At 36.3% G+C, this 19,773-nt stretch overlaps 1 protein-coding gene across 4 annotated transcripts in view; it reads left to right on the forward strand.

Moving 5' to 3' along the window:
• zgc:158464 (uncharacterized protein LOC791139 homolog) overlaps positions 1–19,773 on the forward strand; it is a 116,089-nt gene that overhangs the window by 23,361 nt on the left and 72,955 nt on the right. For all 4 annotated transcript variants that reach the window (XM_051869645.1, XM_051869644.1, XM_051869643.1 and 1 more), the window contains exon 2: positions 1,735–1,867. In XM_051869645.1, the coding sequence (XP_051725605.1) occupies positions 1,735–1,867 (133 nt within the window). The remainder of the gene's footprint in view (positions 1–1,734; positions 1,868–19,773) is intronic.

Genomic DNA, 19,773 nt, shown 5'->3' on the forward strand with positions numbered 1-19,773 from the left:
TGAATGAATCTCAGAGCGCTGGTCATGTGCGTCTAATTACCATCATGCGTGTGAAATACCCTTTACAAAAATAACAGGCCTGCAATTAAACATGTCTGTGTGCCAAAGGCTGTATTTTTGCAATGTTGTGTGAACAGAGAGGAACAGTTTATGCTTCTTTTCTGTTGATTCTCTTTGTCTGTCTCGGCTTCAGACGGCACACCCACAAACCACCCACAATCCCTTCACTGACTGCCTCATACATATTGCACATGAATATGACATGGATTATACCGCAGTAATAGGCCAATGTGAAGGCATTGTGGAGGGAAGATGATGATATGTTCAACCGGTGGAGTGGTTTGACAACTATAGGTCATTAGCATTGATACGATGAAAAGAAAATTTGTGTTTGCAGAAAACTGAGCCCAAAGGACACACATGCAGTGAAAATAAAATAGGACCTAGGACTGGGCCCTGTGGGACACCACAGTTTAAAGTTGCTTAAGAGGAAGACAAACTCCCAAAACTGACAGAAAAGTTCATGTCCTACAGATAGGACTTGGTCACCTTAAGCAAAGCAGACGGCAGTTTCTAACTTATACAAAATATCATCTACCAAGCATGAATCAAATTTGTGACTATAAGAACATTGAATGAATCTCAGAGATTCATTCATTACCCCTAGAATTTAAAAGCAAAATTGTACAATTCATCTTTGTCTTTCTGGTATATTTGTGAAGTAATAGAATCGAGAAGCGAGAAGTGAGGAATTGTAAATTAGAAAGTATACTGCTATTTATTTATTTTTTCTCTGTCTTGGACGGAAACTTCTGTGCATTGAATTCTGATCTATTTTACCATTTTAGATAAATCCACTCCTAGACGTCACATAAAGACAAAAAAAATATGTTTGTTCTCAGTACAAGCCAGTAAAATTATCTGCATTATTAAGGAGTGGTTCTTGGCCAAAGTAAGATGCAGAATGGGCCAGACTTTGTTGATAGAAAAGCTAGGCTACACAAGACTAGTCTTTGAGAGTATTTGTGTGTGAAATTATAATTACTGTACGTGTGACTGAAGAGAGTGTTCGGCTACCTTCTGTGCCTTTCACCACAGTCTCCGTCTATATGTGTCCTTTGAGTCTCGTCCCTGCAGAGAGAGGAACAGTGGGATAGAAATAAATTAATGAAAGTGAGCGAATAAGACTTTGTTCTCATCCTCTGATTTACTTCTCGCAGAGTAAACCAGACTCACTTACACTTCTGAATTAAAGAGCTATCTTTTAATTGATATACATTTAAATCGCTTACCCCATGCTAGTGAATCACAGTTTCCACAGAAATCACAACTGTTTTCAACATGAATAATAAAAAAAAATGTTTCTTGAGCAGCAAATCATCATATTAGAATGATTTCTGAAGGAACATGTGACACTGAAGACTGGAGTAATGATGCTGAAAATTCAGCTTTGATCACAGGAATAAATTACACTTTACTATATATTCACATAGAAAACAGCTGATTTACATTATAATAATATTTCACATTTTTACTGTATTTTTGATCAAATAAATGCAGCCTTGGTGAGCAGAAGAGACTCTTTCAAACTTTAAAACACTGGTAGTGTACATGCGATTGGAATTTTGACTTATTGGAATAATTTATTTTTTCTATGATGCAATCAGTTTGATTTAATGATTTTAATTGATAGACAGCCCTAATTTAAATGAAGTTTTCTCTTGCATTGCTCAGCTCATCATCCTAGAGGACTATGCCGACCCCTTTGACGCGGCGGACCAGGCGGGCGGCACGCAGACGGTCGCAGAAAAGCCAACGGAGAACGACGGCTACATGGAGCCGTACGAAGCTCAGAAGATGATGGCTGGTAAGATGACAGTGTTTTTTTTCCAGTACCATCTTTTGTGTTGTGCGGCTTGATGATTGTGAACTCTGAAGTGGCTTCTGGGAGAATATAATGAAGCATGATAATGCATCTGGGCCTGTTTAAATGTGTGTGCACTAGACTCATGGGATCTCGCTCAATTTACGCTTGGTAATCCATCTCACAAGTCAGACTCTTTCTGTTAAACATGGCTTCCATTAGAAGTCGTCCTTGGAAATGTGGTGTCTAATTTCCTCTTTTTGTATTTCATTTTCTGTTTAATGCTGTAAACAGAAAAACAACAATCAATTAGATCCTGCAGATTGCGATGGCTTTCTTTATGTGGTGCGAAGCAGCTGCTCGGTGCTTCTGTTTAGATGAAATTCATGGGTCTGTGGCATCAATTATCCCTGCATGAGCGGAGTAGTGCTCAAAGAAAATCATCTCACCTGTCTGAATGAAGACGGCAGCCATATGTGAGCTGTCTGGAGTCCAGTAAATACAGTGCAATCTGCATATGTCAGGCGCTGTGGTCATGTGGTCACGTACACGAGCACAACAGTATGCACACGGACTCTGTCCGCCGTCTGAACGCTGTAATGGGCTTTGAAGAGGAAGTCGCTGTGTTCCTCCACTCAGCGTGGCTGGAACAATGGAGAGGCAATCTGTCATTGATTCACTGCGTTCTGCTGCTGTTAGCCGAGATGAACAAACCAAATTACTCCGCAAACGAACCATGCAGATGCAGGATAAACAGTGTTTCTCAAGGTCAGACTGAGACACTGCAGAAGTATTTGCGACTGTAGATAACCATAAATCATTTATTCAACTGATGTGCAACATTTGAAGGTGCGAGAACAAGATTTAGTGTATGATGGTTCGAGGACCCTGCAGTATTTTAAATCATTTCAGCTTCTGTCTCGTTCTCTCAGTTTGTAGAGATGACCGCACAGTTTAATCATTCTCTCGAACACTAGAATCATTGTAGCTCTTGTTTGTTTGACTTTTGCGTCACAAAAACTAGTTTGTTCTCTTCCAACTGTATTTAAACAGAGCCGGAGGAGCTGACGTCTCGTAAATCGCAATTTCCCAGGTTGATGTTTCATAACACGTCAGGACAGGACAGCTGGGCTTTTCTTCATTTGGACTTCTTCCTCTTCCTCGTTTTCATCTATTCATCTTTTCATCAGAGCCATCTGTCCTGTCACTGAACACATAGGGGAAACTAAATTAATAAATAAATGTATCTTGGACACACTTCGTAGCTTTCTAAACAGAAGGGGAGATAAAACTGGCATTTTATTGGCTCATTACTTCAATGTCTAATTGATGTCCATATTCATTCATTTATTTATTTATTTATTTTTTTGAAAAGTTTGATTGATTTGATTTTGTACTTGCATGAAAATTGTGCTTATTCCCTTCAGTTTATCTTTTCTCTAAAGTATCTGGATGTTTTTCGTTTTGTCTAACTATTACCAGAGATTGTGTAATCCTAATGTCTGGATACAATATATACGTTCATTCATATTTATTTATGTAAAATCTGTGATTGAAAGGCTGTATAACAAATATTTAAATATTTATTTGGATTGTGCTCAGTTGTGATGAAAGTATTCTCAAAATTGCACATTAAAAATCTCTTACTCTCATATATAAAAACAGGGTAAATATAAGCAAGATGTATTCTTGACAGGCTTCATGAGATTCATCTATAAATGTCTGTCCTGGTGATGTATGCCTGTGTGTGTGTGTGTGTGTGTGTGTGTGTGTGTGTGTGTGTGTGTGGTTGTCTTCTCTGTGGATTGTGTGGAATGTGTAGCTGTTTCTCTCGAGCTCTTCTCTAGTGTGTTACATGTGCGCACACACTCACACTTGCATCATGTTAATGTGTGTGTGTGTGTTTAGAAAAGGGTGGCCGTTTCCTTACATATTGTGTAATAAGTGGAATATCTTGCTATCAAAGGAAGTGAGCAATTTCTCGTGTATTTTTCCTTCCTTTCTCTTTCTGTCGCTCATGCAGACACACAAAACTAATACAGACACTTTCACTGAGGCTGCTGTATGAGTTTAAACTTGTCTGAAGCTGCAGGAAGGCAGTGCTGTTGCGACCTGCCAGCCCGAACGCAAGAGTGTGTGTTCGTGCGCAGTGATACTCGTACATCTCTGTGGCTCGTTTGCCATGTGAGAACTTTCCCACAATCCCCAAGGTCCCCTGTGTTACGCAAACAAATGCTCATCATGGTCATTACACGAAAACACACACACACACACACACACACACACATTCAATGTGTGAAAGACGGAAATAGATGAAGAAAGGAGGGCGAAGGGGCTGGAAGTGAAGTTGACTGGAGGTCGTGTGGCCTATCATGTAGTATTTATGTTTGCCTCTGGTGAATTGATGATGCAGAGAGCAGATTTCAGAAGAATGATGGTGCTTCAGTCTCAGGCCTGTGATTGGTCGACTCCATCGGTTCAAGTCTCCTCCTCAGTGAAAATTCTCACACTGAGCTGCAGTTTTCACAGCGTCTGCTGACTCAGGATTTCTCTCTCACTCCCCCAATATTTCACCACTTTGGTTTAGTGGAGTATGTGAGATTGTGTCTTCAGTCTCCTTTGTGTCAGTGTACGTTTATATATGCCTACTTTTATTTTTTTAATTGGAAAAGCATATTCAATGCATATTGTCCACCAGAGTATCCAGCATGTAACTGGTATTTCATCTTAGCTCTTTCATCCATATTTTATTTATTTTATACAACTATATATATGACACAAATATATAAATATCTTATTATTACTTTTATATTTTATATATATTTTAAATTTTATATTTTATATTATATTTATATTATTATATTATAACACTTTATATATATATATATCAGGTTAATTTTATTTTACAAAATTAAATGTATTTTACAAAACAGGGAGGATCAGTGGAAACTAATATATATATATATATATATATATATATATATATATATATATATATATATATATATATATATATATATATATATAAATTGAAAATAACATTTATTTTATAAAACAGGGAGGATCAATGGGAACAACATAATCCATCATTATTTATGATGTTCTAATTTATATTTGCGTTTCCATACATTTTCCCCATTACAAAACTATCTTTCTAGGCAATTCTAAATCAATTTTCAAAAACATTTCCGTGTTTTAGGCTGTAACCATTTTTCATCCTGTATGTATGTTTAAAGTTGTGATGAAATAGTGACAGATCTTTTCTTGAAACAGATTATTAAACAAGAAAAATGTAGGGCGGGACTTGGTTCTATGGATCAGTTGGTGATTGGATAGAAGCAGATCTGATGGTGAAAGGGGCGGGGTTTAAGTGGACTAAATTATTTCACCAGAAGATCCAGTTATGACATTTTGATAAAAACATTTAAAAAAAAAATGAGACATGCACAGATGAATAATTCACAATAAGATCAATATCATGCACTTGGAAAATAGAAATGTCGAATTTTCATTTCATGCGACTTTAAAGTTTCCTTGAGGTGCAGCAGCTGAATGATCTGTGCCGGTATTCCCCATCCCTCTCTGCTGGATCTGTCCAATAAAGGCAAAAGCCAAAAAGTAAAAGAAAAAAAAAAAAAAAAATTGGGTCAGTAAAATTTAAGAACTGTATCTTGCCAGTGGCTTTATAGAGGGACAACAGCATGATGCTGGAATCATCATTTTTATATAAAAGTTTTATATAAGATCTGTAAACGTTCTTCTGTGTTGTAATGAGAGGAGAGTGAGTGTGTTCTCCTGTGTGTCCTGTGCCCTCCAGATGAGTGCCTCTGTCAGAGAGCTTTTATTAATCCACTCACTCATGCCTTCTCATTCCCCCCCACCACACACACACATAAAAAAGTCTTTCTCTTTCTCCCTTTCCCATGCAGTTTCCAAAAACGGAGTTTTTGCGTTGTGCTCTCAGACGAGCTGCTGCATGTTCAGTAATATTCCAAGACCCATAAGCACGTTCAGCGAGGGCCGGGAAGCTCAGTAGACCAGGAGACGTGTACAGACAGCGCTCAGAGATGAGCTGCTTATGTAATTCTCTGTTTAGTTAGCGGTGAAAGTATTTGGGAGTGATGACACACTTCCTTTGTGCCGTGGTGCATGGAAGTGTTAACACTGACATTCCTGGAGGATGCGTCTGCCGGTGTGCGATCAGTTGGGCGGTTAGAGCGGATAGTAGGCGTAAGTGAGTGTCTGTAGATGATGGCTATTAAGTGTCCGCAGCAGTAGGTCAGTATCAGTCCTCCCACTCATTGAGTGATGTATTGCTCCCTTAATGTAACAACCGCATGAGCTCAAAGAGATGCTGACTGTGTTGGACACTGGATCTGGAAGAGACCAAACTTTTAGCCCACGTCCCCATTGGCTGATATGAACCTATTTAGCCTTCCTCTGCTTTATTTATTTATTTATTTATTTATTATTTCATTTTTCATTTCATCATTTCATTTATTTTTTGTTACATTGTTACGTTATGTTACTTTACGTTATGTTGCATTGTTTTATGTTGTGTCATGTTGTTATGTTGCATTATGTTACGTTGTTGTTATGTTGTTACGTTGCGATGTTGCGTTATGTTATGTTGTGTTATGTTATGTTACGTTGTTGTTATGTTGTTACGTTGCAATGTTGCGTTATGTTACATTGTGTTATTTTATGTTACGGCGCGTTATGTTACAGTGCGTTGTTGCATTATGTTGCATTGTTTTGTTATGTCGCGTTATGGTCCGTTATGTTGTGTTGTGTTATGTTACGTTGCGTTATGTTACGTTATGTTACGTTACGTTGTTACATTGTTATGTTGTCACGTTGCGATGTTGCGTTGTTACGTTGCATTATGTTACGTTATGTTACGTTACGTTGTTACATTATGTTGTTACGTTGCGATGTTGCGTTGTTACGTTGCGTTGCGTTATGTTATGTTATGTTATGTTACGTTACGTTACGTTACGTTGCGTTGCGTTGCGTTATGTTGTTACGTTGTTACGTTGCGTTATGTTATGTTGCATTGTGTTATATTATGTTGCATTGTGTTATGTTGCATTGTATTGCGCCATGTTACGTTACGTTACGTTACATTGTTACGTTATATGTTACGTTACGTTACGTTGTTACGTTGCGATGTTGCGTTATGTTGCGTTTGCCCAGTGTTTTTCAATTTTTTCCCACATTTTTTTTTTTTCTGATAAGTATCAGTGAGTAGGCAAGCAATATAAAATGTATATTGTGGTCACAATTATTTATAAAAAGATAATGGAGGATTCCAGACATTATGGGTGCATTTATTATACATTATGTATCGAATCTTCATAGAAAGTGATCATCACTTCTCTCTGCCAGCCCAGTACCAGTGTCTATGAAGAGCACACATGCTGCAGACAGATATCATGATGCTGAAGACTCACGTAAGCAGTGCAGTCTGCTGTGAGCAGGTTCTGATTCCCTCCTGGTTTGAGTGTTTCTGTGAGTGTCAGTCCAGTTAGATCTTAATGACTCTATTAATATCTGTCATGTTGACTCTAGAGTGAGTCTGCACAGTTTCCAGGCCCTTTTTTGAAGAACATAATTTAATTTCCTTCCTTCCTGTCCTCCTCCTTTCCCCGTTTCCTTCCTTCTCTTAGTCCTCTGAAATGGGTGAAAGTTTACGGTCAGTAGCAGCCTGACGCAGGCCTTCATCTGACCTTATCAATCCAGTCATCCGTAGAGTAACGAGAGAACGGATGCGGGGAAGCAGGAGGACGAGGGGCTTTGTGTCAATTTCAGAGACGCTGTCCAGTCAAATCATCCAGCTAATTGTGTTTCCTCTGATTTTAGAGATTAATTTCATGTTGAGACTTTCAGGACGGCAAATGCCAGATCCCTTCAGTTCTGTTGTGAAAGTGTAAGAACAAGGGTTAGAAACAAGTGCTGGAGACTACATGAAATGAGTAGTTTGTACAATCAAACTACCATTTTGAAAACTAAAAGTACTTTAAAAGTAGCTCACTAGTCACTACATTTAAAGCTCCTGTATTTATAAGTACATTCTCTTTTTTAAGATGAACGTTTGTTTAATTTAAAGCAATGAAGATCTCAATTAGTGTGACATCAAATCATAAACACAAAATTATGCCATATGTGACATTCAAAAACACCATATTTTCCATGACTGATTTGAAAACATGAATTAAAAGCAGTATCTGTCTTGCATACTACAAGAAAAATGACTTCTGGGAACATAGTGAATGTTTTTGTGTTCGATGATTGTGCCATCCAAATGAATCACTGCAGTAAAGTGAATCATACTTTCCAGTTCTGTGTAACACTAATCTGCTGAACAAATAAACATTTCAAACCAGCGTATGGGGGTTAACTTGATTAATCCTGTCGGTTTTGATTCTGTAATTGGCATTTTGGACACTTGCCAGTTCATCAGACTGGGCGAGTAGTTAAATCAGTTAAAGACCTGAGCTGGTCTTTTAGCATTTAAAAATGTTTTAAAAACGTTTTTTTTTTCTTGGTTATGTGAACGTTAAGGGAACATTATTTAAATGTTTCTACTTGTTTCAGAACGTTCAGAGAACATTCAAAATTAACATTCGCATAACGTTTGAAGAATGATAAAATGGAATGTTACCTTAACGTTTGCATAACCAAGAAAAAACGTTTTTAATACATTTTAAAAAATGGACATTTTGTTTTTTGTTCAGAGAACATATGGAAAAAATTGTTCCATGAATGATGTATAAACAATGTTTTTGTGCTAACGTTTTAGGACATTATTAAGACCAGATAACTCTGAACGAAAGTTCTATTGATGTTACGTTTGTTCAAAACATTGAGAGAACCGTGCCAGAACGTTCCCTGTTAGCTGTTACTCTCCAACACTGTTAGAAGTGAGGCTGTGGATGCTGAGCTCTCGGCTCTGTAAGGTCACTGCTTCAGCACGTTATAGTCGACGCTCGGATCTGACCGTCACTGCTGGACCTTCACTGATCAATAAACCTGCATCCACTTTAATCTTAATGCAGACCTGTCTAATCAGTCCAGATGAAGAATCAGCGCAGACCGTTTGAAAATAAAGGACTGGTTTAGTTGAGTTTTATAGCAAATTTAACACATTCTTTGTGAGTAACATAAACTCAAATGTGTGACACGGAGTAGATGTAAATGAAACCCAGCTTACACACTTAACCAGCCTGAGCTGCTTTAATGGTCTAGCTGGTTTAAGCTGTCCAAGCTGCTGTTTAGAGAGTATGTTCATTTTCATTTTCATCTTTTTATGTCTGTTTATGATGGAAAAATCCGTAAGAGAGAATGGGGTCCCAAAGTCTGAGACTATAGTAAAAATGATGTTGTTGTTTTCAATTTTAATGAATTTCCCCCCATTTACAAATTACTTTACTGTTCAAAAGTTTGGGTCTGTTTTTAAAATGTTTTAGAAAGTTTCTTCTGCTCTTCAAGGCTACATTTATCAAAAATCAAAAATACAGTAAAAATTGTGAAAAATTATTCCAGTGTAAATCAGCTGTTTTCTATGTGAATATATAGTAAAGTGTAATTTATTCCTGTGATCAAAGCTGAATTTTCAGCATCATTACTCCAGTCTTCAGTGTCACATGATCCTTCAGAAATCATTCTGATATGATGATTTGATGATCAAGAAACATTTATGATTATTATCAATGTTGAAAACAGTTCAGATTTGTGTGGAAACTGTGATACATTTTATTTTTCAGGATTCTTTAATGAATAGAAAGTTCAAAAGAACAGCATTTATTTGAAATAGAATCTTTTGGAACATTATAAATGTCTTTACTGTCACTTTTGATCAATGTCATGCATCTTAGCTGATTAAAATTTTAAATTCTTTCATTAAAATAAACATTTTGAGTGAATTTATATGGAAGGTTGATGTGAATCAATCTGGTCTCAGACTTTTGGACACTGTGTTGCTCTGACGTGACATTGCCATAATGTGTTTGGGTAATAACTTATGTGTTCAGAGAGAACAGAATGTGTTTTGTGAGTAATGCTCAGACACACACACACACACACACACACACACACACACACACACACACACACACACACACACACACTGCAGTACTATTAGTCTAAGAGCGATCAGTTTATTCTCTTTATTAACAGAGTTGTGTCTCAGGTCTTCACGGCTGCTGTGATGTGCTGCGATCTTTATGGCCTGTCGTCCTTTTCAAAGTTTCTGTGCTGTTTTCCTCCCACACCCATTTACACATGGCATTTATTCAGCGCTGACCTTCATTGTGTCTCGAGGCTCTGGCGCTTAAATTCAGACTCCCAGGAAAATGGAGCAATTTTTCCATCTGAATCGAAACATTTACATGGCAGGGTCTTTGCTGACCTGTATTAGGTCTCATGAGCACACCTGGCTTCATTTCCAGTCCTCTCAAATAAACACACTCTGAATCTCTCTGAAGGGACCGTTACTGTCACAGCGGTGAAACAACAACCTTGGTAAATGTGTTGAATTCAGAGTAATTAGTTGTGTGGGTGTCTGAATGTTTCTGTAATGTCCTCCCGTAGGGCTTCGCTTGCTCATTAGTTCCTCCATTTATCTGTTAATATATTTATTCATTCACTCCCTCCCTTCTAAAATAAAATGGGCTGCACATTTTCTTTTACTGTGAACTGGAATTCTGCAGATATTATGAAGGGCCCTATGATTTCTGTGATGCGGAAAAAGTGGACAGAATCACAGAATCCAGTCATAAAAATGGCCACAACCCGCCAAAATAAAAGTTCAGAAAACTATCGGCAGATACACACACAAACTCAAAGCTCTTCACCGTAACCCGCCAAAATAAAAGTTCAGAAAACTATCGGCAGATACACACACAAACTCACGGCTCTTCACCGTAACCCGCCAAAATAAAAGTTCAGAAAACATAAAACATTTCATTAAGGCCCTATTTAAAAAAAAAAAAAAATTATTATAATGTAATTTAAACAGAATCCAGAAAAATAAATTAAAATTGAAAGCAGAAAAAATAAAATAGAATTTCATGGAAAATGAAAATGAAACCTAGGGCCCAGATTATGTTTAGGAAAAAAAATATGTTATGCAAGGCCACATTCTCAGTGGTTGACGTCGGTACGGTCGATACTGGTGTTTGTTACAAGCCTGTGTGAGTGTCCGATTGTCCGGCGCTGTTTACACAAGCTCTTATCAGTCACATGACGTCTCCCGCTCTCTGCTGTAATCAGTGCAGCGCTGCCTCACCATGGCAACACGTCACAGGCCTGATCAGGGACTCCTGCGAGAGGTTTAGTGCAGTTTGTTTAATGAGCAGCGCTCTTACTATAGGTCATGCTCGGGGTTAAGGGTGTAAACAACATCCTAAGCCAAAGAATTACACTTGGACTGTGTGTAACTCTCCCTCTGTACCGCTACTGGTGAATAATACTTCAAATCATGTCTTGTGTCTTATTTAGACCGAGCAGAATATTATTCATTTATTCATTTAGCAGATGCTTCTATTCAAAGCGACTTACAAATGAGGAGCACTGCAAGCTTAATCATTCGTCAACAATATTTTTTGAAGCACATGATGCCAAGTTTCAAGTGTAAGCTAGATTAGTGCGCAAGAGCAGACGAGAAATGCAAAAAAGAACAAAAACTTGAGTCAGTAAGAAAGTGCGACTTATTGTTCTTTGTTCTATGCTTTTTTCTTTTTTTTGGCTTTGGTCTAGTTTTTATAGTTTTTTTTTTTGTTTCAATGTGTTTTTTGTCTATTGCTATGTGTTTGGTTGGCATTTGTAGGGCCTTATGAAATCCATTTTATTTTTTCCCAAATTCGTTTTTTTTTTTTCCTGTTTTAATTTTTTTTTTTACTCCATTATAATGGTTAAATTAAATTTTAGTAATTAAAAAGCATGTCTAATTATTTGAAATCATGAAACTTGTACAATTTAACAACAATATATTAAAAGTTTAACAAAAATTAATTTTTTTAAGGCCCTATAAAATGTTTTATTATTATTTAATAATATATTTATTATTATTATTATTATTATTATTTTATTATTATTTTTTTTTTTCTCAATTTTTTTTTTATTTTTACCAAATTCTGTGTTTTTTATTATTTTTTTTTAAGTTTTCTTGATTCCGTTTTAATGGTATAATTAAATTTTAATAATCAAAAAGCATGTCTAATTAATTGAATTAATAATAAAACAACAACATTTATTAATATTTTTTAAATTAATTTCAATGAAATGTTTTGTTTTTGTTTTTCTGAAATTCTGTGTTGTGTATTTTAATTTTTCTGGTAATCAAGTGAAGGCATAAAACATTAATTTAATTAATCTTTAATCATATGAAATTAAACAAACTTTTTTTTTTGTCAAACAGGAAGAAAAATTGTGATTATTCCTTAAAATAGTTTTAATAATAATTCATTATTATTATTAGTGTTAGATTTATTATTACATTGAGACACAGCTAAATTCTACTGTACAACAGTAATATATTTCTGTCACAATTTCTTCAAGTTAAACTGAACTTTTATTTTGACAGGTTGCTGTAAAGACCTTTGAGTTTGTGTTTATGATATGATGATAGTTTTTCTCAAATTAAACGGTAAAACAAAATTTGACAAATTCTGTGACATTCCACGTTATACAATAGATTCCGCAATTCCGGCTGCGTTTTCTTGGAAATCACAGGGCCCTACATTTGTTCGGTTTTGTTTTGGGCTTTTTATGTGTTGTTTTGTTTTTGACGCATGAGCTGAAATCTGCATTAGTGCCGTCAGGAGGACCACATCTTTGACCTTACAGGAGTATTTGAATTTGTTGAATCAAAGGTTTTGTTGGGAATTAATGGCACGTCAACATTTTTCTGTGACTGAGAGACAAAGGTGTCCTGATTAAGTATTGATGTGCTATTAATGTAATATGTGCCATATATATCTAATGGGATGAGTGCTGTATGATTTGACTGTCCGAGTGATGGGTCGCCCAGCTCCAGATTGGCTGTGTCTGTGTAATTGACTGAGCGTATTGATTTTCAGGTTTGTGTGATTTACGGGATGGTTTTGGTCTGGAGTCGCTCCTGGGTAAAGTGTCTCCATTAGGCTCCTGTGTGATGAAGCCAATCTGGAAATGTCACTGAGCATTGTTAGTCAGTCTGAATGTGGGAATCTGACCCTAGTGCGTCTGGAAGAGGATTTCTGCCAGTCTGTGTCTGGTCTGGTTCTTCTTCACGATAGCAGAAGACCTCCTCAGCACCGATAGCTGCTTTAAAATAGAAACTCTATTGATTTATTGCTCTGTTGATCTTGCTCTGGTTTTTATTTGCACTTATCTCCCACTCTCAGGCTATGTGAGGCAAGAAAAAACATTTGAATTGTCTAAGGAAAGAATGACAAACTGAAGAGATTGTTTGGTTTGTGTTTGTCTTTGAGAGAATATTCAAGGGCGTTGAAGTTATCATGAATTCTTTCACATTTTTTATGCATTGTTGCATTATTCAGAATGTTACATCGTCATAAATGACTCAGATAGACCCAGAGATCAGGGACGCTGTGTTGACCGATCAGTGTCCAGGCCTGAAATTATCCAGTTTATAATGTTTAATACTGTAGAAGCCCAAACAAAGCTTTTTTTTATTTATTTTAGGGACATTGTGAAACTAACAATTTACCCAAATTAGACCTAGACCTTTTTAAATAACTGTTAACATTTACAAAATATCACAATTCAGTCTGACACCCAGTTAAAAACATCTTTCACTTTAAAAAACTCTGGGTTAAAAACAACACAAGTTGGGTTGAAAATGGACAAATCCAGAGAATAAGTTGTTTTAACCCAGCTGTTGGGTTAAATGTTTGCCAAACCTGCTGGGTAGTTTTATTTAACTCAACTATTTTTTAAAAATTACTGTATTTCTTGCTTAAAATGAACCCAAATTATGTTGGAAATGAACATTTATTAATGTGTTTAATAAATTAACATTTATAATGAATAATAATTAATCAATTAAACATTTATTGAATTGCTTATTAATAAATGTTCACTTTTTTTTTTTTTTTTTTTTTTTTTTCCAACCTATTTTGGGTTCATTTTAAGCCAGCCATATAGTTATTTTTAAACAATAGTTGAGTTAAATAAAACTACCCAGCAGGTTTGGCAAATATTTAACCCAACCACTGGGTTAAAACAACTTATTCTCTGGGTTTGTCCATTTTCAACCTAACTTGGGTTGTTTTTAACCCAGCATTTTTAGTGTTTCAAGAAATGCTTCTGCAGGTTAAATATTAACCCTGTCCCGTTCACCACAGGGAATGTTTAAGGTTTTCCATTTCAGCAGGTGAGTCACTTCTGTGTGTGTGTGTGTGTGTGTGTGTGTGTGTGTGTGTGTATATATATATATATATATATATATATATATATATATATATATATATATATATATATAATATTATATACAGTGTGTGTGTGTGTGTGTGTTTGGTTGGTTGTCAGGTTTACAGTCACAGGCTCCTGGAGGATTGAAACAATAGAAGACTCGACATAAATATCACAGCGGTTGAAGTTTTTTTTAATTTCTATTAGTATTTTTTTTAAAATGTCTAGTTTTAGTTATTGTAAGTAACTGAAAATAATAAATGTTGCTGTGGCAAATAGCTGAAACAAAATATATATATATATATATATATATATATATATATATATATATATATATTTATTTCAGTAAATATTTATTTTATTTCAAAATACCACCAAACCAAAAAGTTATTTATTTATTTATTTATTTATTTTAACAACAAGATTAACATTATTTAATAGTAAAAATGATCAGTACATTTGTTACAGTGTTTATTAATCTGTTAAGATGAGTTAATAAAAACACAGCTGTTTATTGTCAGTTCATGTCAGCTCAGGCTCATTAAATAATATTCACAGGTGCTGTATGTGTTTGAGGTGATGCCAAAGGAGAAGCAATGCCTGAAGCTACTAAAACATTTAGAAGATACTTAGATAATGTCTGATCTGCGCTGAAACATTGTAAGCTATTATACAGTGTCATGCAGGTTTACAAAGAAATATTTATTCAAAATAATACTTTATTTCATTTAAATTACCAACATTTATAAATATAATGTAGTAAAATATTTTGATGCAATGCATTATGTTTGGAGACACTGCATCATTCGTTTACCAGCGCTCTGCGTTATACTGCAAGAGAAAATATACCGTCTAAAGATACAGTATAGTTCCATTACATTCATGTTTGTGAAGCATGACCGTCCTCTGACACACTCACACACACTCAAGAGCTCTGCTGCTTCTTGAAATAAACTTTTACAGCCGTGACTTACAAAGTCAGTGGATTGAAAGTCTCGTCATCTCCTCCAGAATTCAAACACGTCTTCATTAAAGCCTTAAGCGGCTCCTCTATGAAGACCAGAGGCTCCTTGTTACATAATTGAGAGTCACACAGGGGAAATTTAATTATATTACAGCAAGATTTATCACCTCTGGCGTAACGCTCACCTGAGAGAGCCATTTGTCACTGGGATTACTAATAGCGGTGTGATGAATCAGCGCTGTCGAGAATTGAAAGACAAAAAATAAAATCAAGAGCATAAAATCGAAGAAGATTTAAGAGAATTCATTTAGATCAGATGTACATAGATTAATCTTGTATTTATATTAAGTCTTAATAAAACTGATTCTCATGATTCAGTTTCTGATTCTTCAGCGTCCGGCGGTGTCGTCCGGCGTCAGGTTTATTGGCAGGAAAGGAACTCCATCAACACTTCCCAGGGGACTTTGGATGGGGTCACTATGGGATTGCAGTTTCCTGCCGTGTTGCATTGTGGGAGCTCAGGTCTCGGGGTTTCCACGTGCACGGCACAAGCATATGGTCACCAAGTTGTTCCCGTCTATATTTTCCATGGAACTCCATGAGAGAAGCACATTTGGCCGAAGTACAAGATTCTGCTGCTTCTCTCAATGGAAGCTCCAGTTTGCCGTCGAGCGAAGGGTTATGTTTCACGTTGTGGCCTACAATGGCAGAGCGGCTTTCACTGTGTCACAGGCTGTTCTGGGAACAGCTGGTCTGCTCTAAACAGATTGAGGCCTTGTGTGGGCACCGTCTCTGATCAGTCACCTCCACCCACACTTTTGGCCCGCTGTCTGACCAGCCTGTGTTGAGCCAGGACAGTGAGCAGAGCTATTTTTTTATATTAATATATTCATATTTTTAAAATAAGTCTCTTCTGCTCACCAAGGCTGCATTTATTTGATCAAACAATACAGTAAAAATTGTGAAATATTTGTTCTAATGTAAATCAGCTGTGTTCTATGTGAATATATAGTAAAGTGTAATTTATTCCTGTGATCAAAGCTGAATTTTCAGCATCATTACTCCAGTCTTCAGTGTCACATGATCCTTCAGAAATCATTCTGATATGATGATTTGCTACTCAAGAAACATTTATGATTATTATCAATGTTGAAAACAGTCATGCTGCTTCAGATTTCTGTGGAAATTGATTCATTACCATTTAAATTCAGCTTTGATCACAGGAATAAATTAATTTGAATATTTATGCATTTTTTAAAAATCAAGTGAGCCCTCATTTTGACCAAAAATATACATTTGTAGCCACAGATTCAGAATGATTCAGAACTGAAATTTGTAAATGATAATAATAATTAAACAAATAATCAAGGCATGTTTTCTACACATTTTTTTTTAACAGATAAACACAAGAAAGAATCATTTAGTTCATATCCACCAATTGAACAATACATAAACCTTAAACCTCGGACATCTTTCCCATATTCACAGTGTTGCTTCAATTATATCACCAGAAAAATATTCAGTTCTCCCAACTCTGGTTCAGCTGCATTAAAATCTACACCGTGTAAAACTGACATGAAAACAGATACACTGACTAAATGGCAGTATGACAGAATAAGGTGTTTCCTCTTTTTTAGGAAAGTGTAATTTAGTTCAATGTCACCTTATGGTCTTATGAGCCATTTATATCTGTATCTTCACATCAAATCATCATATGACATCATGACATGTGTGCAGAAACCCGGATCATAGTTCGCAGGAGAGCCGCTTGAGATTTGCGGTACGCCACTTGTTCTTAAATAGCGTTAAAGTTAAGTTTGTTTGGTTGTATAGTGGTTAGTTGTAGTCTAGCACTGCTAGAATGCTGTAAGTGTGTGTGTGTGTGTGTGTGTGTGTGTGCATTGCATGCCTGTTCAATGTGAACTTGAGCAGAGTGACTGAAAGGGAGACGGAGTGCAGAGAGCATTGACGTCTGCTTTATTGCATTGAGCAGGTGGTGGTAAAAGCCCCTCGTCTAATGCGATTACACGAGAGAGAGAGAGGGGGAATGGGTAGATGGATGAGCTTCCTCTTTTATTTGCTTTTGGAAATGCTATTACTGCATCCGTCCTGGAAGAGCCTGACTCTGAGCCAGGTTTGCCTCATAAAGGCAGGGCAGCGGCGGGATGAAGTAATCGCCCGTCCTCTCCATCACTGTCATGATTCAGACGGATCTGTACACCCACAATGACAAAACAAAGATAACTCATGACATACTTGTTGTGTGTGTGTTTATAGAAATGTTTATCATGCATTCATTTGTTATTTCTCTTCGATACCTTGATATGGTTTGGTTATGGTTTGATATGGTTTCTTCTTTGTGCACATAGTCAGGGATATCACGGAAATTCAGGTCAGAAATCTTGTTTAGGTACAAGTGACAAAAGCAAACCAGTGGCAGAAGCAATAATCAATACCTATATTGAATTGATTGTTACATTTATTAATAATTATTAATGGTCAACTGAAGCAGGGTTTTCAGTAGCAGATATCTACATGGGTGGAAAATGGCTGATATAATGCTCATTTACTATAAATACATTAATTTATGTAGTAATAATAATAATAATAATTACTATTATTTTATTTTTTATTTTTTTATTCATTTTATTTTTTTAAACGTGTCTTATGCTAACCTGGCTGTCTGTATATTTTGGAACAGGCATGAAGAAGAATCTGTATAATTGTTGCTGTAGTGCTGGTGTCTATATAGGGGCTTTATGGAATAGTCTATAGGGACCCTCTGCCTCGGAGCTCTAACCACCCTGTGGCTGCGTATAAAGCACTAAAGACTTGTCTTTAACTGTCCCAAGTGTGCCGTTCCCCTGTGTTGGCATTTTGCTTAAAGAAGAGCCATTAGAATTACAATGACCCCTCATCCTGAGTCAGCACTGCTCCCGAGAGAGTGTAAATAAATAAAATAACAAAGCCACCTTAAAAAGGAGGACATAAGCACCTTGCTGATGTTTGATTTTGTTGATAATGTGCTTACACGGTAGGATTTTTACATTTTTATGTATTTACCTGAACCTGAGTTATGTTTGTTGGGCTAACATATGGGAATATAGTTAATGCAGTGAGAGTTTAAGTACGTGAATGTGTCTCGATATATGCCAGCATAAAGTATTATGAAGCCATAATGAACATGCATGGTGTTGTTATTGTGGACACTTCAAAATAGAGTGAATAATTCTAGCTATCTTATTATCTGAATGGTTTTAGATTTTTATTTTATTTACTTACTTATTTTTTGAGTACACATTAGCTCCTTTTCCATCAGCTAGGCTAGTTCAAATTTACTACACAATGTATGCTGCATAAAAAATAGCCATTCAGAAACAGCTATTCAGATTTTTTAATTTCAGCAATTATTATGATACCATCACATGTCTGTGTGTGTCATATTATTGCTATTGTTCTTAAATTCCGTACTAAAGAATTTGAAATGTATTCAGTATTGGGACATCAGAGCATTTCCCATGCATTAATCACTCACAAACTTGCTTTGCATATTCAGAAACCACAGTTAGTTCCATCATAGACCAAGAGAGATTGTGCAAGGGACATATTTCATTTATTAGAAAGGGAGTAATTATGCAGAGTGCTGTTGGCAATCAACTGCGATGTGCTTAGAGGTTGAAAATCGTTCCCGCAGGCATTGTAATGGCTTCTCATTTCCACCTCATTGTGTGTGTCATGTACAAAATGACGTCTTGCAATTTTGTTTCTGTGTCTTGGGTTGCTGATCATTAACAGGTCAAGGTTTTAGTGTTGCTGGTAAACTTTAAACCAGTTTAGCTAAATGTTAGAGAACAGTAAATGAGCGGTTAAAACAATGACTCTCCCCTTCCTTTCTGTGGTGTACCCCAAGGTTCTGTCCTGGGCCCGTTCATCAAGTTTAAAAACATGGCTGGTGAACACTAAAATATATATTTGCATACATATATACAGCATGTGGCTAACCACACTGAAGTGACATTTAATTTTGGTGACCTCCGGAAAGGAATGTAGCAAATTCGCCCCCTAGTGGCAGGTGTAATGAACTGTCATTTAGTTTTGTTTGTCCATACTGGTCTGTGGCGTTTTTGTTGGTTGTCTCCAGTAAAAGAGTGCAACAGCATTTACTCTCTGCATATTGATCATGTTGGGATTAATTAATAACCAATATTTAGCTAGCCATATAAAACAAATGACTGCTAATACTTTTGGAGGGAACATAATATGGCTTGCCCAAGGCTGTAGGGTTGAATAGTGTAAATAATCATTGATGACTTTACTCATCATAACCCAATTCTACAAAAGTAGCATGTATTTGCATAAAGTTAGACAGTTTTCAGCCTGTGCACATAGTTTTGATTGTAATGCATCATGTGCAGTCAGATGGTCAGACGTTATATGGAAATCTCAAATTGGATCACCTGTGTCTGGTGGCCAAACAACATTTATCCTCCTTGCTTGTTGGATAACACACAAAGGAGCTTTTTATTAG

The sequence above is a fragment of the Ctenopharyngodon idella genome, chromosome 18 (genome assembly GCF_019924925.1).
Source record: "Ctenopharyngodon idella isolate HZGC_01 chromosome 18, HZGC01, whole genome shotgun sequence".
Taxonomy (NCBI): Eukaryota; Metazoa; Chordata; class Actinopteri; order Cypriniformes; family Xenocyprididae; genus Ctenopharyngodon; species Ctenopharyngodon idella.